Source organism: Oscarella lobularis, chromosome 12, assembly GCF_947507565.1.
Source record: "Oscarella lobularis chromosome 12, ooOscLobu1.1, whole genome shotgun sequence".
NCBI classification, from domain to species: domain Eukaryota; kingdom Metazoa; phylum Porifera; class Homoscleromorpha; order Homosclerophorida; family Oscarellidae; genus Oscarella; species Oscarella lobularis.
In genome coordinates, this window is record NC_089186.1 from 2,268,518 (window position 1) to 2,291,929 (window position 23,412).

A 23,412-nucleotide genomic window follows, 5' to 3' on the forward strand; every position below is an offset into this window, starting at 1 on the left:
AAATGGCTAGTCAGTTCGACGGACCTCTCACCGAAGTGAGAGATCTCTATATGCTCTGGTAGAAATATCTTTACCAGGCGATCAATAAATATGAGTTAGATAGCTGGTGGAGTCAGCATCCTTTGCAAAATGCATGTACGCGCACTTTTTGAATCGAAATAGAATGCTCTTAATTTAAATATTTAAAATCGAAATGCTGTCTAGAAAGAGATTGGGTTCTTTTTGCTTTGTGTCAAATACACTCTATAAAGTATCCGTGTTTTGCAATTGAAAAGGAGACGGAAGCCAGTGGAGAGACTCTTGTATAATCTTAACTAGATCCGCGAGTCGAGCGGCAGTTTTAGTCGGTCTCCTACCCGTCATCATTTTCGCTATAGGGGAGACTTTAATTAAAGGTTCCGCCCCCAGGGAGGAGAGATAAAAATAAATAATAAAATATATTTATACCTGTTAGAAGATGAGCCGCTGAAAGTCGATTCTCTTCCTGCATTGCGCCGATGTACGTGGCGGAGGCCGTATCGTCGGCGAGATTCATCATTTTGCTAATAATAATAATAATAATAATATACATGCTTATGACTTTTTTTTCTTACGATAATTTCTTTGAGCTCTTTGGCTGTAAATAGATTACTATGGGATAAAGATTCGCTTGGATGAGTCGCGATATGTCTCGAGCGCTCTCAAAGAAAACAAGAACGCAGCACTTTCCCTACGAAAACGCTCCCATAAAAAATCAATAGATAAATATGTTTCTTTTGCGCACCTCCTTGCTTTCTTTGAGTACGGCGTCCGTTGTCACGTAGTTACCGTCTTGCAGGCGAAGATGCCGTTCCGCTTCCTGCTGTACACCCTCTACAGAATCTGAGAAGAAAACGCAATAAATAATAAGGGATTATTATTATAAGAATGCATTTATACCCAGCTGCATGAAAACGCCGCCGAGTTTAGACAAGTCCTTAGCCGAACGACCAGCGGACGGACCAACAAGTACAACAGGTCGACAAAATTTAACTAAGCAAAAAAACCTCACACATAGAAAAAAACGCGTTCAACGCGCTTAGAAACTCACAGTACGACTTATCAACGCATTCGTAGGCACGACGACAGCCTATATATAATTCAATTATTTATCTATTTATTTATTTTGTATATTCTACTTGTTTTCTTCACTGCGTCGTTGAAGAAGCCGGACACGTTTCCGTCTAAGACGGTCACTCCTCTCGGAACGAAACGCGACGGTATGACGCGTCGCAAAACGCGCAATCTCCCGTTTGCCGTTGTCGACGTCGTCGTCGACGTCGTTGTCACGACGACGGAATTCGGCGAATCAACGCCCATAATCTGATTAGCCCTATAAGGGAATATAAGAAGATTTTTTCTATCCTAGAGTCACATATTCTTTTTTTCTCTCTCTTGCCTATCGAAACTTGGAATGACGCCCTTTTCGACGACTTCGCCACTTCGCGACAACTTGCACGCGTACCATGAACCGATCGCGTCCTCGTGCAACGTATCCGTAACAAAGAAGACGTCGCCAAGGCAAATATTCAATCGCGGCGACGAATCCTTATGTGAAAAGTGCGCTCTAGAAATAAAATCAACGATGCACTTACCCCCCGTTTGCCACACGGTGGTCCTACCTCACAAAAAACGCGTCTCTCGCCGATAACGGACACGCGCTCTTCGACGACATATTCGCGTCGACGCGTAGCCGGAGATCGTTGCCGGACGAGCGCAGAGCGACGTACGCTTCTTCGAAAGTCGCTTGTCCCATATCAATACCATTTATCTGAATAATTATTAGGAAAAATGACGTTAGAGAGGCGATTGGGTCTCGTACTTCGACGATTCTGGATCCGGTGAGAATTTCGTTTTCTTTGTCGTAGACGGCGCTCACGTAGATGCCGTAGCCACGCCCACCGCATATTCCTATAGCCGAGGAATCGTTCTCTCGTTGACGCGACAACTCAATCGAACGCATGACAACATCACTACAGAGAAAATTAAATAAATAAATAAATAATAATCATTGCCGCCGATACCCGTCCTCCGCCTCCTCCTCCGCCTCGTCGTCGTCGTCGTCGACGTCGAGACGTCGCGTCACGCGTTCCATTTCGCCGCAGACGGAAAACCGAAGCACGGCGGCGGCGAGACCGGCGAGCGCGCCGCCGGGCAACGTCGCGCTGCGCCGATTCGGAGCGAGCCGTCGCGTCGTCCGATCCGACTTTCCCTCGTCGTCGCTCTTCGAACTGCTTCGTCGACGTCGCTCGCGCGCCGCCGCCGTCGCCGGCGCCGCGTCGGCCGAACCGTTGCGACGACCGTCGCGACCGTCGCGACCGCGATACGTCACCTGGCGACGCGTAACGCGCGGTTCTTTCAATTCGACGCTACTCGACGATGACGACGCCGAGCGGGAAACTTTCGCTATGACGTCATCGTCACCGATGACGATGTTGAAATCTTTGCTCGAGCGTGGCGTCGTCGCGAGATCCGAAAACGTCGACGTGAATGATTTAATTGGACTTAGAGGCGATAGAAATTGGGAGAGTGGTGGCGGAGGAACTTTCGAATCTGAATTCGTTGCGAGGCTCGATGATGACGTTTGTTGACTCAACGGTGAGCGTCGCACTGAGAGGGATAGATTGCGAGGCGGCGACGGCGGTGGCGGCGACGACGGCGACGGCGGCGGCGGCACGACGAAGCAAAGATTCGCGAGGATTTCGATCGTTTCGACGAGTCGAGACGTCGAGAGACGATCGACTGTGAGTCCGAGAACGGTCGACGTCGCCGCGTCGCTCGTCGGCGCGTAGAGAACGCCGTCTTGGATGCATTCGGCGGGCAATTTCGATACGTGAACGCCGTCCACCTTGAGGGGAAAAAAGTGAGTCGCGTAACAATGAAAAGTGGCGCGTACCTTAATGAGTTTATCGCCGGGTTTGAGAACGCCAGCGGCGCAACTGCCCTCTTTCACATCCTTAACGAAAATTCCCCTCTCTACGGAAAAGCCAGGAAGCGCTAGAAGACATAAGGAAATATTCTATTGAAAGGTCCACGAAGATAAGGAAGGAGAACTTTTTTTACCTTTCCCGTTCTTATCCAATTTTACGCTCGTACGCACGACGTCGTGACAATCCGCCACGTGTTTTTCTATAAGAAGTCGCGCGTCTTCGATACGCTTCTCCAAATTGCCCAAGGCGTTCGTCGCCTCGTCGCGACAGCGTCGCTCGATTCCAATCGTTCGTTCGGCGTCGCGCAAACGCTTTCGCACGTCCGCCGTATCACGATCGCGTCGCTCGCTATCGTTCTCGCGCGCCAGCGTCTGCCGAAGCGAATCCGTCTTGTGACGACGCGCGCGCACGAGATCGCGATGGACGACGTCGAGTTGCTCTTCCATGCGCTCGAGATCGTCGACGGCGAGACGGAGGCGTTCGTTCGCCAGATTGCGTTGCGTCTCGACGTCGACGCACCGACGCATCGTCTCCTCGTATGCCGTCTCGACGTTCTGTAGGGTCGTCGACGCGTTCGTCGCGTACGCCGTCAATTGCCGATTTTGCGCGACGAAACGCTCGCATTGGCTCTTCGAAGCGACGAGCTCGGATTCCAAGTTTTCAACATTACGACGAGAATTCTAAAAGAAGGATCTATATTAGCACGGCAACAGTGATAAGCCAATTAAAAGAAACTCTTGTCTATGTTACCATGGCAACAGAGATCAAAAAGTTGCCAATTTAAACGCGATTTAAAACGTGTATATCGGTTGCTATGGTAACCGTTACCATAGCAACCGTTTTAATTGATTAATTTACCTCGGCCGATTCTTTCAGCTGGTTGATTTCTTGTTCGAGTTGCTGGATGCGAGCCGAATCGCGCTCCTTTTCCCACATCAGAATGGCGACTCGATGTCCGCTCGTTCCGCGCAGAACGCCGTCGTCGTCGCCGTCGTCGTCGCCGCCGCCGCCGCCGCCTCTTTTGCGTCGTCTCTGCGATCCGTACGCGACGACGTGTCGTCGTCCGCGCGACTGCCGTCGCATCATCTCCAAATCGCCGCGCAACGACGTCGCGTGCTTGCGCTCGTGCGCCGCTTCGACGCTCGTGCGTCGCAGCTCGTTCTCGAGCCGCTCGACGTCGGCGACGAGACGCTGACGCGTCTCGCGAAGGTTCTCCGCTTCGCGTTCGAGCGCCTCGCTCATCGTTTTCACTTCGGTGAGCTCGAGTTGGCTCTTGACGTGATTCACGCGTTCGAATTCGTATTTAGCCGACATCTCGGAGCACAAGCGGCGCAGAATCGAGCTCTCGACGCCCGCCGAGCGCACGTGGAGTTCATTTCGAAGCGTTTGGACGTCGTTCTTCGCCGACGTGTATTCGGCGAAGATGACGCTGAATTGGCCGTTGAGAACGGCGAATTTTTGAAGCGCGCTATCGCGATCCTTCTGCAATTGGTCGTTTTGGTCTTGGAGCGCGCGCGACCACGATCGAACGCGCCTGAGCTCGAGCGAATCGGCTTCGAGCGCCGCTAAGCGATGGAGAAGGTCGTCGCGTTCGGTGCGCACCGTTTCGAGGACGTGTATTTGTTCGTACAGCTGTTCGCGCATCGATCGCAATTGGAAGCTATTTATGAGGGTACCGCCTCCGTTTTGATGGCGATCGAGCGATAGGGGAAGCGACGTCGTCGCAGCGAGCATGTCCAAGCGATCGAGACTTTTCGAACGAACAAACGACGGCCCTATGGAGTCTAGTACGGGGGAAAGGGAGACACAGGTCAATCGAATGTGGGCGTGTCACGCCCCCCCGTGTCTTAGGTACTAGACGCTTGTGAAAATCAGAGATTCGACTCCCTAACGCGAGTGCTATCCCCTACGGCCATACCTATGTCTTCAGATGACGACGACTCTTCCTCGTCGAGAAAGCGTCGCACGACGAAATCGTATCGTTGTCGTAGCGCGTCGCAAAGTGCGTCGAAGGCGCGTGGACCGCGCGTGACGAGCGTATCGAGAAAGAGCTCGGCGCGATCCATGCGCGTGAGACCTTGCTTTCGTATGCGCTCGCAATCGTCCGACGTGAAAACGTCGCGCTGGACGAGGTGAATGAAGAGATATTGGACGTCGACGTTTTCGACGAAGAAGACGCGATGTCGACGGAGGGTTTCGCGATGTTCGTCCTCCATCGCGCTCGAAGCCAAACGAGAAAATGTGGGCCGTTCGATCGTTCCGTGCGCTAAAGTCCTAAGCGATGACGTCATACGACGAACCCCGAGTAAAATAGGGAACTTTTTTTACGATTCGGACGCGGTGTGCTCGAAATTCGCTGACGTAGTTTTTTTGCAAAGACAAATAAAATGATATTTCGTCGTAGTCGCGCACGTTAGACCTCGTTTCGTGGGGAAATGTCCGAACGCGGCGCCATATCAGCGTGGGACCAGGTCCTCGCGTCTTCGACGGGTGCCACAATAACATCGTTCTTCCGTAAGCGCGCGTAGAGACCCCGCGAAGCGTAAAAAACCGCCCGTCTTCCAGTAACGCCGTTCGACGTGGTCAAAACGCGACTTCAAGCGCAACAACGAGCTATATACGAACCAGCGAAGCTATTAGCAGGTGCGCGAGCGCTCGAATCGAAGCAAAAGCATCGCTAAACGCGAAATTAGAGAAGGGTGGGCGTGGTAACCCCATTCTCCTATGTCGAATGGTCGTCGATCAGCTATGCGTTTGCGGCGCCGGCTTACTTCAAAACCACAATGCGTCATCCAGAATTCATTTCACCGGAACCTTCGTACATCTTAAGAAAAAAATTTTTAATTAATTATTGATGTATTTAATAAAGGACGCCTTTCTAAAAATTCCCAAATACGAGGGATTTTTCGCGCTGTGGAACGGACTGTCACCGACCTTGTACGTCATTATTACTATTTATCATACATAATTATTTATATATTTATTAGGATGATGGTTTTGCCTGCTAGCGTCATCTATTACACGTCATACGACAATCTGAAGGTGTATCTCGGTTTTCGCGAAGGCTACGACGGTCCGGATCAGAATTACTGGGCACCAGCACTTGCAGGTGTCATAGCTCGAGGTAAACGGGCAATAAGTTCAGAAACAATACGAGAGTTAGTTTATGTAAATGGCATTCACGTATAAAAGGGGGCAGGGACCAATGAGTCATGATAACTTATAATAATAATTAGTCTCTCTTTCTTTCTCTCGTATTCCCTTAGTTACTGCCGTTGGCATAGTATCTCCTATCGAATTAGTAAGAACGAAAGTGCAAGCGAAAAAAAATTACACATATCGAGGTATCCTCTATATATCTATGTGTGGACTCTCGAGTATTTATTTAGCGCGCGTTTCTAGAGCTAATCGACGTTGTATCAAAAGCGATAGAAACGAACGGAGTCAAAGCGCTATGGAGAGGACTACCGTCGACTCTTTATAGAGACGTCCCGTTTTCCGGTATAATTAAATACTCACTCATATAATTATTTATTATTTTATTTATTAAGCGATTTTGTGGGCGAGTTATGAACGATTGAAGCGGCACTTGCTCGTGCATTTTTTCGACGGCGATTCGAAGTTTATTGTTCCCGTGGCGGCGGCCGGAATTTCCGCAGCCGCTGCTTCGATTGTTACTCATCCTTTTGACGTCGTTAAGACTCATCATCAGATGACTATTGGGGAATTAGAAGACGGTGGAGACTACTTCCGGGTTTAGAGTATTAATTAATTATTATTTATTTTTAGCTGGGTCGAAAAAGTTTCCTACTATAGTAGACACGGCTAAGAAGATTCGGGATCATTATGGATCCAAGGGTCTCTTTGCAGGTGACTAATTTAATTTAGATGTGCTCTATTTCTATTGGGTCTTGGGTTTAGGATTGACTGCGCGTCTTGTGAAGATTATTCCCGCGTGTGCTATTATGATAACGACGTATGAATTGCTCAAGGATCATTTTCGGCAGAAAAAGGCGCGAATTGAGGTTTCTGACGTTGCCAAGGACAAGCGAATGAGTGTACTCTAATTATATGTTTTTATAAATCGTATGTGTTTGAGACTTTTGCCTGGATTGATTATGACTATTTAATTAATTCAATAAGCTCACTTTTTCATTTTTGCACACTTCCGCTTTGTCCTCGTGAATTTCTGGAATGTAGAAAGTTGGTCGACCGGTGAGACTCAGGCTAAGGCGAGATGATGAAATGGTCTTTTCCATCTCAACCTTTCCACTCACTTGTTTCGAAATTTTCCGAGGTGACCTATCGCCTTCGCTGTGTCTCGTTGTTCCGAGGCCATTTGCAGGTCCCTTCACAGCTTACGTTTGATTCTTTGCTCCAGTTCAATGTACATCTGGCCATCGCCGTCTCCCACGTCTTTTCTCTTCTACAGTAGAACACGCTGTAGGTCTAATCTCGCTCATTCGAAGGGTTGCACCGCACGCGAGACATCCAACAAACTCTCAGACGTTCTCATAGTCGTTGCGTGACGGCTGACGAGGTCGATAACGCTTCGGGTCGCCTTTTCGAGTTTTTTTTCAAATGCAGCGCGTGCGCTAAAGTGAAGATTACTATTAATTTACCATATCAAAAGAAAGCAAAGATTACCATATCAAAAAATAGGTAAAGTAGTAGTGAAAGTAGCAAAGTATAAAAGCTAGCAAAACAGCAAAAACAGGTGACGTTCTAGAAACGTCCAAAAAGGGCATTATACTTTGTTTTAATAGCGTATCGGCTAATGCCAGCCCTAAGGAGCAATCGTAGAAGCAATCCTACTGTTCGGGATTTGGCTTTTTTCACCCAGAGCTCCAGAACCCTCAACCGAAGAATCTCGACTGGACCTGCGCTTCTTTTAATGTCATAGTGTTCGTCTCGGCTAATGCCCAAGGCGAAACTCATTCTTTCCCAGTCTGCTCCGTCAACGGCAGCGCAAGCTCGAAGCAGATGCTCTGACACCGGATCTTTATCGGGGGGAAATGGGCCTAAACAAAGAAAACTCATTGCAAAAAGGCTTTAAATAAGAGAGCTTATACGTGGAGCGGAACCAGTCCGAGGTACAATGATCACTAAGTCTTTGATGTGGCTATGGTATTTTCCGTCTGGTCGAGTGGAAAAAAGCTTGTGATTGAGAGCCTTGTCTTTTACCTTTTCCTCTACTTTCCTTGACGAATAAATTGGCGGATCTTTACTGAGTCGTTGGAGATGAGAACTATCCAAATAGAACCAATTGAGAATAGCCCCTGGGCTTCTTTCATCGCAAACTCGAGCGATCATCGATTTTAGTTCATCCAGGAATTCCTTCGCCACTGCCTCACAACCGTCTTTGCTCGGCCAGCGAACGATGACGTCGATGCAATGGTGTCCTTTCTTTATGTCCATTGTAATGAGACACTCGACTTCTTTGTCTTCGACGATTTTCACTAATTTGATGCCGTTCTTCCACGCTCTGTGGCTCACGTTTGGCATGTGATAGCAGCGACATTGAAGAATGACGAACGACGACGGCGAGATGATGTCGACAGAACGAGCGCACTCGTATCGTTGTCCACGATACACGTCCATTGTCGAATCTTTACACCAAGCGTCAACAGGAGTTGCATCATCAAGAAGAGCTGCAATCTGATACACTCCCTTCTTGCCCTCTATTGGATAGCACAGTTCCAGGTGCAGAAGTACTTCAAGTGCTTCGTCGGCTGTCACAACGAATGGAGACGGATTGTCCTTTTGCTTGAGATAATTTTTGAAAAGTCTCAGAGCTGATTCGATGTCTTCTTTGGACGCCTTGCCAGAATTTTCACGAGGCATGCCGAATGGGAAATTGGGCGGAGCGAGAAGAGGGCCGATGACGTTGTGACAAAGCCAGAGAGGTCGAACACAAATTCGACGACCAAGATTAATAATCTATGTGGAAATAATACATAACATAATATCATATTAACGAACTCACTATTCCGGAAGCATCAAGATATTCAACTGCCACTTCTTTCTCGTCCTCAGCCAATTCGATGCCAACTTCTTCAGCGACCCACTTCTCAAATTCGTCAGTCGTCAGGAAATATGCCAATGGATTCTCTCTCTTGTCGTCAGGAAGAGAGAGGTTCTCCTCAATGGCGTGGCACAATTCGGGAACATCGTCAGCTGCCTAGTGCCAAATATAGATTGTTCACCTAAATTAAACGACTCAGTCATTTACCTTGAGGATATCTTCACGAATTTTCTTCAGTTTCTCTCGGAAGTCCTTCATGCAATCTGATTGGCTCTTGCTGCAATCCATTTTGATCACGTGCGAAATTTCAAACGTATCTTTAAACGCTTTCTCAATACGGTGCGCGACTTCTTCCAGGAATCTCATTTCAATTCCTTCCTTCTCATTGAAACCAATGAGATTAAAGACTATGACAAGACGAATGAGCGATTTCGATTGAGAAGGAAGCGTTCGCAATGCAGCCTTGGCAAACGCACACCAAAACTCTCCTTCTTTTAGAAGACGACGAAGAATCGCTTCTGACGTCATATTTTCTCCTTTTTGAATTGGAAGGACAAGACAGAACAATGTATTGGACCTTTGAAAGAAGAGACCGTGTGCGCTGTGGAATGTCGGTTGGGCGCCAAAGTCCCACGTTGATCCTTTGCCAACTCCGGGAATTTGACAGTTAAGAATTTCAACCCCGGGTGTGCGATCTTTCTCTTCAGGTGGAGAACGACCGAGTAGAAGAAGAGAATTGACAAGCGTCGTTTTTCCCGCCATTTCTCTGCCAACTACGCACAATTTAATTGAATCCGGACGAACCATTTCTCGAAGAACCGAAAATCGGGCGACGTCCTTTTAAAATAATTACATACAGGAATTGAACCAAAATGATGACGTACGTGATGCTGTCGAAGGAGAGCTCTCGTTTCACCATCACGTGCCACCTGATGAGGCTTGTTTCCGTTCTTAAATTCACGTTTATAGATTGCTTTCAATTTAGAATGAAAACATATCACCTGATCTTTACACGTGACATCAACACCCTTCTCAATCAATAGATCAATAATTGATTTGTCTATCATGTAATGGTTTCTTGCAGCCAGATGCAACGCATTTTGTTTTTTCTACAAAAATTTGAATAGAGAACGAGTGAGGAATGAGAATTCTGACTAACCCAATCTCTGACAGAAACATCCGCTCCTAATTCAATTAGTTGCTCAATTGCAACAAAAGAAGGACGCTCCTGACATGCGTGCAATAAGGGTGTTCTTCCCTCCTAAAAAAGAATTTCCGAACGAAAATGCAAAATATTATAAGAATGCAACCTTATCAATAGAATTGATATTAATGCCTTTCTCAATGACGAGATATCGAAGAACACCTTTCACGTCATCTTCACACTCTGAGGGACTGGTGGCATGAAACAAAGCCGTCTTCCCATACTGAATGAAAAAGATGGCAATTTGTTCATTGAATTTGTAGCGAATAAGCAATATCTCACCCAGCGATCGCTGGCTTGACAGTCAGCTCCTTTTTCACCCAAGTAGCAAACTTTCTTTGATCGATCGATGCAACTTTGACACGCCAACATAAAAGGCGTTTCGCCAAACTGAAGATGAAATAGGAATCAAAGTATCACAAGTGAAATCTTCTCACTGATCTGAGCCTATTAATATCAGCATTGTGTTCTACGAGCCATTTCACTCCAAAAAAGCTTCCATTTGAGCAGGCGCGATGCAGAGGAGTGTACCCATCCTATTAGAAATATTGCACATGTAGCAACAAAAGCACATCATATATAAATATAATCACGCGATCAATAGCGTTGACGCTCAATTCCTTTTCATTGACAAGATGATGAAAAACCTCGTTCGCTTTTTCATATGACGAAAATTTACTTTTAGCTCCATAAAACTATCAATCAAGAGTTATTGTTGCCAGAGTGTTGATATCAATTATGTTACCAAATCATCTTGTGACAAAGTGTAGCCATGTTTTTCAAGATAGAGCATTTTCTTCGTTGTGTCAACGGAACTTCCACAGGCATAATAATAATATGGTCTACGTCCATCCTAAAAAGAGTAATGAGTGAAACCATATGAAATACCAAGTCATACGCTGTCATTCAGGTTGATATTTGCACCATGATTGACGAGCCATTTAACGCCAAAAATATTTCCCCACTTGCACGCACAGTCAAGTGGGCGGAGTTCAGGATGCTGCATCCACGCATCAATTAATTTACCAATCCAAAACGTATTCATACCACTTCTGATTCCTCTTCAATGTGTCGATTCTTTTGAAGAAGCGCATAGCTGAGCCATTCATCGGCTTTCTCCGCCGACTCAAACTCTCTTCCCGCCACATAGTGAAAGAATGACAAGCCATAGACGTACTGACGAAAAGGAGATTACAATAGTGTGCAGCGATGAAAAACGCGACTTCTCCATACCTGATCAGGACGAAATCCTTTTTCTGTAGACAGAAAATTCTTCAATTCATCCATATTTCTCTCTCTGATTATCGCGATCAATCGGTCGATCACTGAACGAACGAACGATGATGCTCCCCACTTCAGTCCCTGTCAACGGACAATCAACCAATAAAAACGTTTTCCTAGAGCAAAAAATCGTTCAAAAATTCTACTCATTCGTTTTTTCACCGCAAAACCAATTTCAGTTAGCAACAGACTGTCTAACTGCCGTTACTAGTCTACTCAGCCTCTTCTTACAAGCCGGCGGAAGAACTTTCTCAACATGATCTCAAAGGAAGATGACGTTAGGCATGCGCACTTGAGAAGTCTCAAAGTTTGCAGCGAGGAAACTGTTTTTTTGATCTTAGTCCCGCAACGTCTGAACGCCTCATCACCGTAGGACCAGATTCTGACCAGTAACGCAATTTGACGTCATGAAAACGCTATTTCAAGCGAAGGTAATTAGAGTTTAAAATATGGGCGTGGTCGACACTTTCTTTATACAGTGGCGAAATGAATGTACTCTAATTATACGTTTTTATAAATCGTATGTGTTTGAGACTTCGCCTGGATTAATTATGACTATTTCAATAAGCTCACTTTTTCATTTTTGCACACTTCGGCTTTGTCCTCGTGAATTTCTGGAATGTAGAAAGTTCGAGGTGACCTTTCACCTCGCTGCGGCTCGTTGTTCCGAGGTCATTTGCACAGCTTACGTTTCATTCGTTGCTCCAGTCAAATGTAATCTGGCCATCGCCGTCTCCCACGTCTTTTCTCGAGCTCGCGTTCTACAGTAGAACACGCTGTAGGCCTAAACTCGCTCATTCGAAGGGTTGCCTCGCACGCGAGACATCAGACGTTTTCATAGTCGTTGCGTGACGGCTGACGAGGTCGATAACGCTTCAGGTCGCCCTTTCGAGTTTTTTTTGCAAATGCAGCGCGTGCGCTAAAGTGAAGATTACCATATCAAAAGATTACCATATCAAAAAAGCAAAGATTACCATATCAAAAAATAGGTAAAATAATAGTAAAAATATTGGAAAGTAGCAAAGTAAAAAAGCTAACAAAACAACTAAAACAGCAAAAACAGATGACGTTTAGAAATGTCCAAAAAGGTCATTGTACTCCGTTTCAATAGCATGTCGGCCAATACCAGCCCTCTTATCAAGCAATCGTAGCAGAAATCCTACTGTTCGGGATTTGGCTTTTTTCTTCCAGAGCTCCAGAACGCTCAACCGAAGAATCTCGACTGGACAACCGCTTTTCTTTTTCTCAGTAATGTTAGAGCGATCGTCCGCGCTGATGCCCAAGGCGAAACTCATTCTTTCCCAGTCAGCTCCGTCGACAGCTGCGCAAGCTCGAAGTAGATGCTCTGACACCGGCTCTTCATCGGCGGGAAATGAGCCTAAACAAAGATAAATCGATGCAAAAGACTTTTAGTTAGGAGAGCTCATACCTGAAGCGAAATCAGTCCCGGGTACATTGATCAATAAGTCTTTGATACGACAACGGAATTTTCCTTCTGGTCGAGTGGAGAACAGTTTGTGATCGACAGCCTTGTCGTGGATCTTTTGATCTACTTCCGCCGACGAATAAATGGCCGGATCTTTACTGAGTTGTTGGAGATGAGAACTGTCCAAATAGAACCAGTTGAGAATAGCCCCTGGGCTTCTTTCGTCGCACACTTCAGCGATCATCGATTTCAGCTTGTTGACGAATTCCTTTGCTACGGCCTCACAGTCGTCTTTGCACGGCCAGCGAACAATGATGTCAATGCAGTGGTGTCCTTTCTTTATGCCCATTGTGATGAGGCACTCGACTTCTTTGTCTTCGACGATTTTCACTAACTTAATGCCGTTCTTCCAAGCTTTGTGGCTCACATTTGGCATGTGATAGCAGCGACATTGAAGAATGACGAACGACGACGGCGAGATGATGTCGACGGAATGGAGACACTCGTATCGTTGTCCACGATACACGTCCATTGTCGAGTCTTTACACCAAGCGTCGGCAGGAATTGCGTCGTCAAGAAGAGCGGCAATCTGATACACTCCAGGCTTGCCTTCTATTGGATAGCACAGTTCCAGGTGCAGAAGTACTTCAAGTGCTTCGTCGGCTGTTACAACGAATGGAGACGGATTGCCTTTTTGTTCGAGATACTTTTTGAAAAGTCTCAGAGCTGATTCAATGTCTTCTTTAGACGCCTTGCCGGAATTTTCACGTGGCATGCCGAATACGAAATTGGGCGGAGCGAGAAGAGGGCCGATGACGTTGCGACAAAGCCAGAGAGGTCGAACACAAATTCGACGACCAAGATTAATAATCTATGTGGAAATAATACATAATATAATATCATATTAACAAACTCACTATTCCGGACGCATCAAGATATTCAACGGCCACTTTTTTCTCGTCCTCAGCCAATTTGATGCCAACTTCTTCATCGACCCACTTCTCAAATTCGTCAGCCGTCAGGAAATAAGCCAATGGTTTCTTTCTCTTTTTGTCAGGTAGAGAAAGATGTTTTTCAATGGCGTGGCACAATTTGGGAACATCGTCAGCTGCCTAGTGCCAAAAAATAGATTGTTTACGTAAATGAAACGACTCAGTCATTACCTCGAGGATATCTTCACGAATTTTCTTCAGTTTCTCCCGGAAGTCCTTCATGCAATCTGATTGGCTCTTGCTGCAATCCATTTTGATCGCGTGCAAGACTTCAAACGTATCTTTAAACTCTTTCTCAATACGTTGCGCGACTTCTTCCAAGAATCTCATTTCAATTCCTCTCTTCTCATCAAAACCAATGAGATTAAAGATTATGACGAGACGAATGAGCGATTTCGATTGAGAAGGAAGCGTTCGCAATGCAGCCTTGGCAAACGCACACCAAAACTCTCCTTCTTTTAGAAGACGACGAACAATCGCTTCGGACGTCATATTTTCTCCTTTTCGAATTGGAAGGACAAGACAGAACAATGTATTGGACCTTTGAAAGAAGAGACCGTGTGCGCTGTGGAATGTGGGTTGGGCACCAAAGTCCCACCACGATCCTTTGCCAATAGAATCATTTTCACAATTATGGATATCGACGCCGGGTGTGCGATCTTCATCTTTGGGTGGGGGTTGATTGAGTTGAAGAAGAGAATTCACCAACGTCGTTTTTCCCGCCATTTCGTCCCCGGTCACGCACACCTTGATTGAATCCGGATGAACCATTTCTCGTTGAAGAACGGAAAATCGAGCGGCGTCCTATTAAAATAAATACATACGGGAACTGAATCAAAATGATGACGTACATAATGCTGTCGAAGGAGAGCTCTTCTTTCACCATCACGTGCCACCTCATAAGGCGTCTTTCCGTCCTTAAATTTACGTTTATAGATTCTCTCTAATTTACAAGAAAATCACGTCACCTGATCTTGACACGTGACGTCAACAACCTTCTTAATCAATAGATCAATAACTGATGCGTCTACTCTTTCTGAGCTTTCTGCAACCATATGCAATGCATTTTGTTTGTTCTACAAAGATTTGAATAGAGAACGATTGAGAAATGAGAATTCTGACTAACCTTATTTCTGACAGAGACATCAGCTCCTAATTCAATTAGTTGCTGAATGACAAGGAAAGAAGGATGTTCATAACATGCGTACAATAAGGGTGTCCTTCCCTCCTAAAAATAGGATTAACAAACAAAAATGCAAAATATCGTAAGAATGCGACCTCATCAACAGAGTTGATATCAATGCCTTTCTCAATGACAAGATATCGAAGAACATCTTTCACTTCGTCATCTTCATACTCTGAGGGGAGGGTGGCATGAAACAAAGCCGTCTTCCCAAACTGAATAAAAAAGACGGCGATTTGTTGAATTTGTAGCAAATAAACAACATCTCACGTCATCTTTTGCTTGACAGTTTGCTCCTTTTTCATCCAAGTAGCGAACTTTCGCTGAACGATTGATGGAACTTTGACACGCACACATAAAAGGCGTTGTGCCAAACTGAAGATGAAATAAGAATAAAAGTATCACAAATGAAATCTTCTAACCTTGTTGACGCTATTGATATCAGCCTTGTGTTCCACAAGCCATTTCACTCCAAAAATGCTTCCATTGGAGCAGGCACGATGCAGAGGAGTGTCCCCATACTATTACAAATATTGCACATGTAGAAAAAAAAGAACATTATGTATCACCTTTTCTTGAATAGCATTGACACTCAATCCTTTTTCATTAACAAGATAATTAAAAATCTCATTTGCTTTTTCAGATGACGAAAATTGATTTCGAGCTCCCCAAACCTATAAATCAAAAGTTATTGTTGCGAGAGGGTTGATATCAATTCTGTTACAATATCAGATGGTGACAAAATGTAGCCATGTTCTTCGAGATAGACCATTTTCTTCATTGTGTCAACGGAACTTCCACAGGCATAATAATATGGCGTACCTCGAAACTAAACAAGAGTGATGAGTGAAACCATATGAAATCAATTCCAAGTCATACCCAGTCTTTCACGTTGATATTTGCACTGTGACTGACGAGCCATTCAACGCCAAAAATATTTCCCCACTCGCACGCACAGTGAAGTGGGCGGAGTCTATCCTGCATCCACGCATCAATTAATTTACCAATCCAAAACGTATTCATACCACAAATGATTTCTTTTCAATGTGTTGATTCTTTTGCACAATCGCATAACTGAGCCAATCATCGGCTTCCTCCGCCGAATCAAACTCTCTTCCCGCCACATAGTGAAATAATGAAAAGCCCCAGGGTTTGTACTAACGAAAAGGAGAATACAATATTGTGCAGCGATGAAAAACGCGACCATTCCATACCTGATCAGATCGAAATCCTTTTTCTGTAGAAAGAAAACTCTTCAATTCATCCCGATGTCCCTTCTTCGCGAGTATCTCGATCAATCTTGTGATCTTGGACGAGATCATTGTCGGAGTGCGTTTCTGCCAACAACAATTCTACGAATCACACTACTCAGCCTCGACTTACACGTCGCTTGACGTCTTCTTTCGGCGAAGAGAACAACGAACCCATAGCAACAAAAAATGAGAAACGCATGCGCACTCGGCTTAGTACGGGCTTACTGAATCTCATGACTATAGTGGTGACGTCACAGATCTGTAATAAATTAATTAAACAATTCAAATCAACTGCAAAACTACAAGTATGCAATTATTACCAATTGGTTTTTCCTTCGCTTCCATTCAGTCTCAAGAAAAAGATTCAACTTACTTTTTTCAGCGTTATCGTATGTACAAAAACAGTATTTTCGGTTATTAGCATTATTGCGGGACAATAGAAAAACATCTCAAGTCGCAAGTCACGCGTAAAACTTCCAATTTTTCTAATTCATCCACTTTCGACAGCACGAAGCGCCGCAATTGCACGAAATCTTACTTCCTTCCGTTTCAAACTCGAACTTGTAATCGTACGTCAACTAGAAAAAGAAAAGAGCCTTACCCTCCCGCCCGATATAGAAGATGCAAAGCAGAGAGAAATACCTCTTCGCCTTTCTTGATGAAACGCTTCGAAATAATAATAATCTTCTTCTCTTTGTCAATCTGAACGACTTCGGCGACGCAATTGGGATCGCACGAATGATTGATGTATCTACATAGGGAAAAACAGATATCGATATAAAAGAGAGAGAGAGAAGAGGAAAAGACGTTGTTACCTTGCCAATCCGCCGTCGTATCGATCACTTGCTCCGAATCGATACGAAACATATAACAACCGCGTCTCTATTTATTTATTATGACGTCAATAAACCAATAAAAAAAGCATATATATTTATTTTGAATACGTACTTGGTTCCCATGACGTTCCGCCGAGAAGCGACGCTCGACGCGTCGTCTTCAACTCCTCCATATCATCGTCGTCCAATCGATCGGAATCGTCGGAATCCGACGAAGTGACGTCATCACCCGAATCATCGACTCCCTTTCCTATCCACCAAATATATTTAGACCTCAAATTCAATTTCAAAGACGCACCCGTCTTGACGTCATCAGCGTCGGCGGAGGCGGAAGCGGCGGGCGGCGGAGGACGATCGGGTTTCTATAAAAAATAAATTCCGGGAAGCCGGACTTCCTCCCCCTCCTAATTAGGCGACCATACGGCAACGAAATCGCAATAGAATCCCACTCAATGCCCCCCTCCCTAACTATGCAATCATTCATTACCTTGGATGAAGCCATGGGTCTCGCATCCACAATTGTAATCGATTTAGGAGAAGTAACGTCTTCTGCTACACGTGTCCCAGAGACAATAGAAGCGTTAATCGTTATTTATTTATTTATCTTGCCTTTTGTGTTGGTTGATTTTTCTCAAGCGAGTTGTAGCATTCGTTGCAGACGCGTTCGAGACGTTCGTCGCCCGGTTTGGGCGTCTTGCCTTGGAAGACAACAAGATCGACTTTGTGACTCGAACACGTGGAGCAGACGACTTTGCCACAATTACGACAGTGATGCTAAAATAAAAAGATTAATTAATAGAATCAATTTTTTATGTGTACCTTTCTATTGAATGTTGAGAATTTCGCTTTTCGACAGACCATGCATTCCGTGACTTTTCCGTCCGGGACCCAAACGGCACGAGTCACAAGTTGGATATTTTCTAAAATTTTTAATTAATTAATTAAAAAGATTTATGAGTTTAATTAATTCTTGACCTTGGCCTTTTTGCGCTTTCGCCATGAATTTTTTCAAATTGGATAGCCAATTGTTCTTGTCGCTCAAATTCGGCGCGAAAACGTGAAACGATTTATTGGTGTGATTAATTTGAAAAGCATTATCAGTATCTATAAATAACCAAATAAATAAATAAATAAATAAATACATTAAACATTGTTTATTTTCCTACCCAAATGCTCATCGATTTGACTTTCGTCCATGGAATAGACCTGAGGCATAAAATGACACTCAGATGAGACGGACATCTGATCCAAGGTGAGCACGTGTTGCTGAGCATAATGACCACGTGACAATATCGTCCCATAAACCTACATAAAGACATTTTCAAAGAGAACTATAATCGGGCCACGCCCACTCGTTCTTTTCTTACCAAAACGTCGTTGAATAGGAAGAAGTGTCACGGCTTTGGACCGCGGCGACAGACTTTGAGTAGGGTTCCCTCGCGGATGAAAATTCGGCCCGGAACTAGGAGCGTCTGCGCGGAAATGAACGCGCTTCCATTTTTTTCCACGAATGGGGGCCCCCGCGAGAGGCTTACGCATCCTCCCTGGAAGCGGCCTTGTATTTCGGCGATTTTCGATTGGTTGAAATCGGATTGAGCCAATGGGATTTCTTCCTGGAGGTGGGATTCCATGTTTTTGGCTCGTGTTTTCTCTCGATGAGGCCTCACCTTGCTGATGCGTACTTCCGTTGGCAGTTTGTCTTGTCGTCGCGTCGATTTCCGCTTGAACATCGCCCTCTCTTCTAACAAAATCGAAAGAAAACGCGAAGAAGCGAAATGAGCAAAAGCGCGCTAAATACCCTGTATTGATTCATTTAATTGAGCATCACGTTTCCATTCGTCTCACAAAAAACATATAAAAAAGGCGACATCAAAATTTCTGCAACGTCCAAGCAAGTTAGCCAGAAAAAGTAAACGAAAATATAAACAATAAAAAAAGACGATGTTTACTTACGAACATACAGTTCTTCATATTTCAATTCGATAGCTCTTCGGCTCACATCACACTGCCCAAACCATCGTAGAAGCTGACCCACTGTAGGTGATTTTGCAGTGTTCCACAATTTCAGTACTTTGATCATACGAGCTGAGTCGTATCGAATGTGTTCGCGAACATCTTGAAGATCATCTTCATCAATATGTAGAGAGGAGCCGAGAGTTTCCCACAATGAACCCTTGACGTGAGCGCAGGCTGTGATCAGATCGTCTGATACCGGAGCATCATCAGCGGGAAAAGAATCTAAAAGACAGGCAATTAGACGTAATTAAGAAGAGGTCAAAAAAGGCATACCTGAAGTGAAGCCGGAAATGATTACCAAATCTCTGACAGAAGAATGACGACTGCTTTCTGTTCGAGTGGCAAATATCTTGTCTTCCAGAGACTTTTTCTCGACTTTCTGATCGACTTCACTTGAAGAATAAATAGCCGGATCTTCATCAAGTTGTTGAAGATGAGAACTGTCCAAATAGAACCAGTTGAGAATAACTCCCGAACTTTTATCATCGCACGCTTTAGCGATCATCGACTTCAGCTCGTCAAGGAACGTCTTGGCAATTGCCTCACATTCAACAACTTTGCTGAACCAACGAAGAATGACGTCAATGCAATGACGTCCCTTCTTTTGTCCCAATTGGAGGAGACACTCAATTTCTTTATTGCCGACGATCCTCACTAATTTGATGTCGTTCTTCCAAAGCTCGCGTCTCGTATTGGCCAAACGAGACACACGACATTGAAGAGCGACGAATGACGACGGCGAGATTATATCAATCGGCTTATCACATTCATATCGTTGGCCGCGATACACGTCCAACGTCGAATCTTCAACCCAGGCGGCGGGAGGAATTGAATCGTCGAGAAGAGCGGGAATCTGATACATTCCACCTTCGAGGGGAATGCACAGATCCAAATAGCGAAGAACTTCAATTGCAACGTCAGCCTTCACAACGAATGCAGATGGACGGCCCTTGTGTATGAGGTCGTCTTCAAATGCCGTCAGAGCCGATTCAATGTCGCTCTTTGACGCCTTCCCCGATTTCCCCGTCTGCATGGCGACTGGAAACCAGGGAGGAGCGAGAAGAGGACCGATTACATTATGACACAGCCACTGAGGTCGAACACAGATGCGACGACCAAGATTAATAATCTAAAAAATATTAATTAATTAGTGCAAAACTAATAGTAATCACTCACTAATCCGGACGAGTCAAGATATTCTACAGCCACTTTTTCCTCGTCGTCGTTTAGAACGAGTTTGACCTCTTCAGCAATCCACTTCTGGAATTCTTCCGTCGTCAGGAAATAGGCCAATGGACGTTCTCTCTCTTTGTCCGGAATAGAGAGATGCTTCTCAATTTCGTGGCACAATTTCGGAACGCCATCTGCTGCCTGTGAAAACCAAAATGTGTCGAATTGATTTTAAGATTATTCAGTCATTACCTCTAGCATTTTTTCACGAATTTTCTTGAGTTTCTGACGACAATCGTCCATGCGAACCGAATTGCTCTTGCTGCAATCCATTTCGATCACGTGATCAATTTCAATATTGAACGTATTGCCAAATAGTTTCTGAAGTTCTCTGGCGACTCGTTTCATCTGGAAACTCACTGTGATTCCCGCCTTTTCTTCAAAACCAATTAAATTGAATATTATCATAAATGGAATTAGCGACGTCACGTGAGACAGAAGCGTTCTTAATGAAGCTTTGGCAAACGCGCACCAGAATTGGCCTTCTTCTAGAAGACTCTTTTCTGACGTCATCTCGTCTCCCTTTCGAATTGGAAGAATGAGAATTAACATTGTATTGGACTTTTGAAAGAAGAGCCCATGTGCGCTGTGGAATGTGGGTTGGGCACCAAAGTCCCACCACGATCCTTTGCCAATTTCCTCATTTTCACAATTATGGATATCAACCCCGGGTGTACGATCTTTTTCTTTGGGTGGGGGTTGATCGAGTCGAAGAAGAGAATTCACGTACGTCGTTTTTCCCGCCATTTCTTTGCCAACTACGCAGAATTTAATTGAATCCGGACGAACCGTTTCTCGTTGAAGAACGGAAAATCGGGCAGCGTCCTATTAAATATATACATACGGGAACTGAATCAAAATGATGACGTACGTAATGCTGTCGAAGGAGAGCTCTTCTTTCACCATTACGTGCCACCTTATAAGGTGTCTTTCCGTCCTGAAATTCACGTCTATAGATTTTCTCTAATTTACAAGAAAATCATGTCACCTGATCTGGACACGTGACGTCAACACCCTTCTTAATCAATAGATCAATAACTGATGCGCCTTTGCTTGAAAAGCTTTTTGCAACCATATGCAATGCATTTTGTTTCTTCTACAAAGATTTGAATAGAGAACGATTGAGAAATGAGAATTCTGACTAACTTTATTTCTAACAGAGACATCAGCTCCTAATTCAATTAGTTGCTGAATGACAAGGAAAGAAGGATAATAATAACATGCGTACAATAAGGGTGTCCTTCCCTCCTAAAAATAGGATTAACAAACAAAAATGCAAAATATCGTAAGAATGCGACCTTATCAACAGAATTGATATCAATGCCTTTCTCAATGACAAGATATCGAAGAACATCTTTCACGTCATCTTCACACACTGAGGGCCAGGTGGCATGAAACAAAGCCGTCCTCCCTTCCTGAATAAAAAAGACGGCGATTTGTTGAATTTGTAGCAAATAAACAACATCTCACGTCATCTTTTGCTTGACAGTTTGCTCCTTTTTCATCCAAGTAGCGAACTTTCGCTAAACGATTGATGGAACTTTCACACGCCATCATAAAAGGCGTTTGGCCATCCTGAAGATGAAATAAGAATAAAAGTATCACAAGTGAAATCTTCTAACCATGTTGACGCTATTGATATCAGCGTTGTGTTCCACAAGCCATTTCATTCCAAAAATGCTTCCCTCTGAGCAGGCATGATGCAGAGGAGTGAAGCCATACTATTACAAATATTGCACATGTAGCAAAAAAAGCACATCATGTATCACCTTATTAATAGTATTGACACTCAATCCTTTTTCAATAACAAGATAATTAAAAATCTCATTTGCTTTTTCAGATGACAAAAATTGATTTTCAGCTGCCCAAACCTATAAATCAAAAGTTATTGTTGCGAGAGGGTTGATATCAATTCTGTTACAATATCATCTTGTGACAAAATGTAGCCATGTTCTTCGAGAAAGACCATTTTCTTCGTTGTGTCAACGGAACTTAAACAGGCATGAGAATATGGCGTACGTTCGAACTAAAAAGAGTGATTTAGTGAAACCATATGAAATCAATGCCAAGTCATACTTCGTCTTTCGCGTTGATATTTGCACCGTGAGTGACGAGCCATTCAACGCCAAAAATATTTCCCCACTTGCACGCACAGTGAAGTGGGCGGAGTCTATCCTGCATCCACGTATCAATTAATTTACCAATCCAAAACGTATTCATACCAATTCTGATTCCTCCCAGTGAAGTAGGCGGAGTCCAAACTGCATCCACGCATCAATTAATTTACCAATCCAAAACGTATTCATACCAATTCTGATTCCTTCTCAATGTGTTGATTCTTTTGCACAATCGCATAACTGAGCCAATCATCGGCTTCCTCCGCCGAATCAAACTCTCTTCCCGCCACATAGTGAAGTAATGATAAATCAGAGCGGTACTAACGAAAAGGAGAATACAATATTGTGCAGCGATGAAAAACGCGACCATTCCATACCTGCGAAGATCGAAATCCTTTCTCCGTAGAAAGAAAACGGCGCAATTCACTGGAATCTTCGATTACCGCGTTCAATCGGTTTATCGCTGAGCGAACGGACGACGGCGTTTTCCACTTCAATATCTGTCAACGGACAATCAGCCAATAAAAGCGTTTTTCGACAGCGAAAATCGTTCGAAAGTTCTACTCATTCGTTTATCACTACAAACACGAAATACAGTCACAAACAGACTGTTCGATCGCCGTTACTACTCTACCGAGCTTCTTCTTACAAGCCAACGGAAGAACTTGCTCATATCGACAACAAAGATGCCGTAGGCTACGCATGCGCACTTGAGACGACTCATCGGGATCGTGACCACTCTAAAACTCATTCGACGGGTCGCGAAAACGCTACTTCAAGCAAAGCGACGACGAAGCAAAAAAGCAGCGCAACTGCTAGAAAACGCATCGTTCTTAATTAAATTGAAAAAGAGGGCGTGACCAATGCATTCTTCCATAGATATTTTTTCCTTTTAGAACTG

At 44.5% G+C, this 23,412-nt stretch overlaps 6 protein-coding genes and 1 long non-coding RNA gene across 14 annotated transcripts; 1 reads left to right on the forward strand and 6 right to left on the reverse strand.

Annotated features, from left to right (window-relative positions):
- Window positions 1-136: 136 nt before the first annotated feature.
- LOC136193555 (uncharacterized) lies at window positions 137-5,717 on the reverse strand. Its single transcript, XM_065982473.1, has 16 exons — window positions 5,277-5,717; window positions 4,867-5,222; window positions 3,807-4,732; window positions 3,082-3,628; window positions 2,915-3,015; window positions 2,043-2,866; window positions 1,841-1,991; window positions 1,641-1,789; window positions 1,418-1,585; window positions 1,158-1,351; window positions 1,070-1,108; window positions 919-1,011; window positions 764-861; window positions 594-709; window positions 448-542; window positions 137-371 (listed from the first exon to the last, which is right to left on the reverse strand). Exons 2-16 carry the CDS (start codon window positions 5,162-5,164, stop codon window positions 244-246), a joined length of 3,927 nt encoding a protein of 1,308 aa, XP_065838545.1. The 5' UTR covers window positions 5,165-5,222; window positions 5,277-5,717; the 3' UTR covers window positions 137-243.
- On the forward strand, window positions 4,903-7,099 carry LOC136193556 (mitochondrial glutathione transporter SLC25A39-like). The gene is made up of 10 exons (XM_065982474.1): window positions 4,903-5,462; window positions 5,514-5,591; window positions 5,642-5,766; window positions 5,818-5,885; window positions 5,936-6,072; window positions 6,215-6,292; window positions 6,351-6,449; window positions 6,500-6,685; window positions 6,738-6,818; window positions 6,870-7,099. The coding sequence occupies exons 1-10, from the start codon at window positions 5,384-5,386 to the stop codon at window positions 7,013-7,015; spliced, it is 1,077 nt and encodes a 358-aa protein (XP_065838546.1). The 5' UTR covers window positions 4,903-5,383; the 3' UTR covers window positions 7,016-7,099.
- On the reverse strand, window positions 6,414-7,510 carry LOC136193557 (uncharacterized). The gene is made up of 3 exons (XR_010671377.1): window positions 7,431-7,510; window positions 7,226-7,374; window positions 6,414-7,175 (listed from the first exon to the last, which is right to left on the reverse strand). It is a non-coding gene; the product is annotated as an uncharacterized lncRNA (long non-coding RNA).
- A 65-nt stretch (window positions 7,511-7,575) lies between these two features.
- Window positions 7,576-12,362, reverse strand: LOC136193552 (death-associated protein kinase 1-like). Of its 5 annotated transcripts, none has more exons than XM_065982468.1 (18): window positions 12,276-12,362; window positions 12,148-12,219; window positions 12,032-12,072; window positions 11,411-11,539; window positions 11,225-11,353; window positions 11,076-11,177; window positions 10,923-11,030; window positions 10,771-10,872; window positions 10,615-10,713; window positions 10,460-10,567; window positions 10,284-10,400; window positions 10,133-10,234; window positions 9,975-10,082; window positions 9,858-9,923; window positions 9,181-9,810; window positions 8,935-9,129; window positions 8,021-8,888; window positions 7,576-7,969 (listed from the first exon to the last, which is right to left on the reverse strand). In XM_065982468.1, the coding sequence occupies exons 2-18, from the start codon at window positions 12,152-12,154 to the stop codon at window positions 7,674-7,676; spliced, it is 3,207 nt and encodes a 1,068-aa protein (XP_065838540.1). In that variant the 5' UTR covers window positions 12,155-12,219; window positions 12,276-12,362; the 3' UTR covers window positions 7,576-7,673. The 5 variants fall into 5 exon arrangements, with proteins under 5 accessions (XP_065838540.1, XP_065838539.1, XP_065838541.1 ...); XM_065982467.1 differs by adding an exon at window positions 11,690-11,840 and having other exon boundaries at window positions 12,032-12,219; XM_065982469.1 differs by adding an exon at window positions 11,690-11,874 and having other exon boundaries at window positions 12,148-12,299.
- Window positions 12,363-12,398: 36 nt separating this feature from the next.
- Window positions 12,399-16,501, reverse strand: LOC136193553 (death-associated protein kinase 1-like). The gene is made up of 16 exons (XM_065982472.1): window positions 16,443-16,501; window positions 16,274-16,396; window positions 16,085-16,216; window positions 15,939-16,037; window positions 15,784-15,888; window positions 15,629-15,733; window positions 15,482-15,580; window positions 15,330-15,434; window positions 15,155-15,274; window positions 15,003-15,104; window positions 14,845-14,952; window positions 14,728-14,793; window positions 14,048-14,680; window positions 13,802-13,996; window positions 12,888-13,755; window positions 12,399-12,836 (listed from the first exon to the last, which is right to left on the reverse strand). The coding sequence occupies exons 1-16, from the start codon at window positions 16,485-16,487 to the stop codon at window positions 12,529-12,531; spliced, it is 3,213 nt and encodes a 1,070-aa protein (XP_065838544.1). The 5' UTR covers window positions 16,488-16,501; the 3' UTR covers window positions 12,399-12,528.
- A 128-nt stretch (window positions 16,502-16,629) lies between these two features.
- Window positions 16,630-18,946, reverse strand: LOC136194129 (histone-lysine N-methyltransferase trr-like). 4 transcript variants are annotated; one of them, XR_010671522.1, is made up of 12 exons: window positions 18,816-18,946; window positions 18,684-18,761; window positions 18,516-18,620; window positions 18,315-18,453; window positions 18,124-18,252; window positions 17,968-18,068; window positions 17,758-17,922; window positions 17,636-17,697; window positions 17,447-17,510; window positions 17,261-17,398; window positions 17,128-17,194; window positions 16,989-17,063 (listed from the first exon to the last, which is right to left on the reverse strand). XR_010671522.1 is itself a non-coding variant. In XM_065983177.1 (7 exons), the coding sequence occupies exons 2-7, from the start codon at window positions 17,648-17,650 to the stop codon at window positions 16,798-16,800; spliced, it is 486 nt and encodes a 161-aa protein (XP_065839249.1). In that variant the 5' UTR covers window positions 17,651-17,697; window positions 17,758-17,892; the 3' UTR covers window positions 16,630-16,797. The 4 variants fall into 4 exon arrangements, 2 of the variants coding, with proteins under 2 accessions (XP_065839249.1, XP_065839248.1); XR_010671521.1 differs by having other exon boundaries at window positions 17,636-17,700; XM_065983177.1 differs by lacking the exons at window positions 17,968-18,068; window positions 18,124-18,252; window positions 18,315-18,453; ... (1 more) ...; window positions 18,684-18,761; window positions 18,816-18,946 and adding an exon at window positions 16,630-16,890 and having other exon boundaries at window positions 16,955-17,063; window positions 17,758-17,892.
- Window positions 18,944-23,342, reverse strand: LOC136194124 (death-associated protein kinase 1-like). Its single transcript, XM_065983168.1, has 17 exons — window positions 23,161-23,342; window positions 22,889-23,011; window positions 22,703-22,831; window positions 22,617-22,655; window positions 22,471-22,569; window positions 22,316-22,420; window positions 22,164-22,265; window positions 22,017-22,115; window positions 21,865-21,969; window positions 21,693-21,809; window positions 21,541-21,642; window positions 21,383-21,490; window positions 21,266-21,331; window positions 20,587-21,219; window positions 20,341-20,535; window positions 19,438-20,293; window positions 18,944-19,386 (listed from the first exon to the last, which is right to left on the reverse strand). The coding sequence occupies exons 1-17, from the start codon at window positions 23,260-23,262 to the stop codon at window positions 19,094-19,096; spliced, it is 3,273 nt and encodes a 1,090-aa protein (XP_065839240.1). The 5' UTR covers window positions 23,263-23,342; the 3' UTR covers window positions 18,944-19,093.
- Window positions 23,343-23,412: the final 70 nt, after the last annotated feature.

Bases quoted from the DNA above. Each gene is read 5' to 3' on its own strand.
- LOC136193555 (XM_065982473.1), bottom strand. From the start codon at position 5,164: ATGGAGGACGAACATCGCGAAACCCTCCGTCGACATCGCGTCTTCTTC. The intron at 1,109-1,157 runs GTAGAATATACA...AATTATATATAG, and splicing joins CGACGCAGTGAAGAAAACAA to GCTGTCGTCGTGCCTACGAA. The intron at 1,012-1,069 runs GTGAGTTTCTAA...TTTTTTGCTTAG, and splicing joins ATGCGTTGATAAGTCGTACT to TTAAATTTTGTCGACCTGTT.
- LOC136193556 (XM_065982474.1), top strand. From the start codon at position 5,384: ATGTCCGAACGCGGCGCCATATCAGCGTGGGACCAGGTCCTCGCGTCT. The intron at 6,073-6,214 runs GTAAACGGGCAA...GTATTCCCTTAG, and splicing joins TGCAGGTGTCATAGCTCGAG to TTACTGCCGTTGGCATAGTA. The intron at 6,819-6,869 runs GTGACTAATTTA...TCTTGGGTTTAG, and splicing joins ATCCAAGGGTCTCTTTGCAG to GATTGACTGCGCGTCTTGTG.
- LOC136193552 (XM_065982467.1), bottom strand. The intron at 10,083-10,132 runs GTTAGTCAGAAT...AAATTTTTGTAG, and splicing joins ATGTTTCTGTCAGAGATTGG to AAAAAACAAAATGCGTTGCA. The intron at 7,970-8,020 runs GTATAAGCTCTC...TTCTTTGTTTAG, and splicing joins TCGGACTGGTTCCGCTCCAC to GCCCATTTCCCCCCGATAAA.
- LOC136193553 (XM_065982472.1), bottom strand. From the start codon at position 16,487: ATGGGTTCGTTGTTCTCTTCGCCGAAAGAAGACGTCAAGCGACGT. The intron at 15,581-15,628 runs GTGATACATAAT...TATTTGTAATAG, and splicing joins TCAATGCTATTCAAGAAAAG to TATGGGGACACTCCTCTGCA. The intron at 12,837-12,887 runs GTATGAGCTCTC...ATCTTTGTTTAG, and splicing joins CGGGACTGATTTCGCTTCAG to GCTCATTTCCCGCCGATGAA.
- LOC136194129 (XM_065983177.1), bottom strand. The intron at 17,399-17,446 runs GTGCGTCTTTGA...TTTGGTGGATAG, and splicing joins CGCTGATGACGTCAAGACGG to GAAAGGGAGTCGATGATTCG. The intron at 17,195-17,260 runs GTACGTATTCAA...ATAAATAAATAG, and splicing joins CGGAACGTCATGGGAACCAA to AGACGCGGTTGTTATATGTT.
- LOC136194124 (XM_065983168.1), bottom strand. From the start codon at position 23,262: ATGAGTTTTAGAGTGGTCACGATCCCGATGAGTCGTCTCAAGTGCGCA. The intron at 22,656-22,702 runs GTATGAATACGT...GCGTGGATGCAG, and splicing joins TTGAGAAGGAATCAGAATTG to TTTGGACTCCGCCTACTTCA. The intron at 20,294-20,340 runs GTGAGTGATTAC...AATATTTTTTAG, and splicing joins ATCTTGACTCGTCCGGATTA to ATTATTAATCTTGGTCGTCG.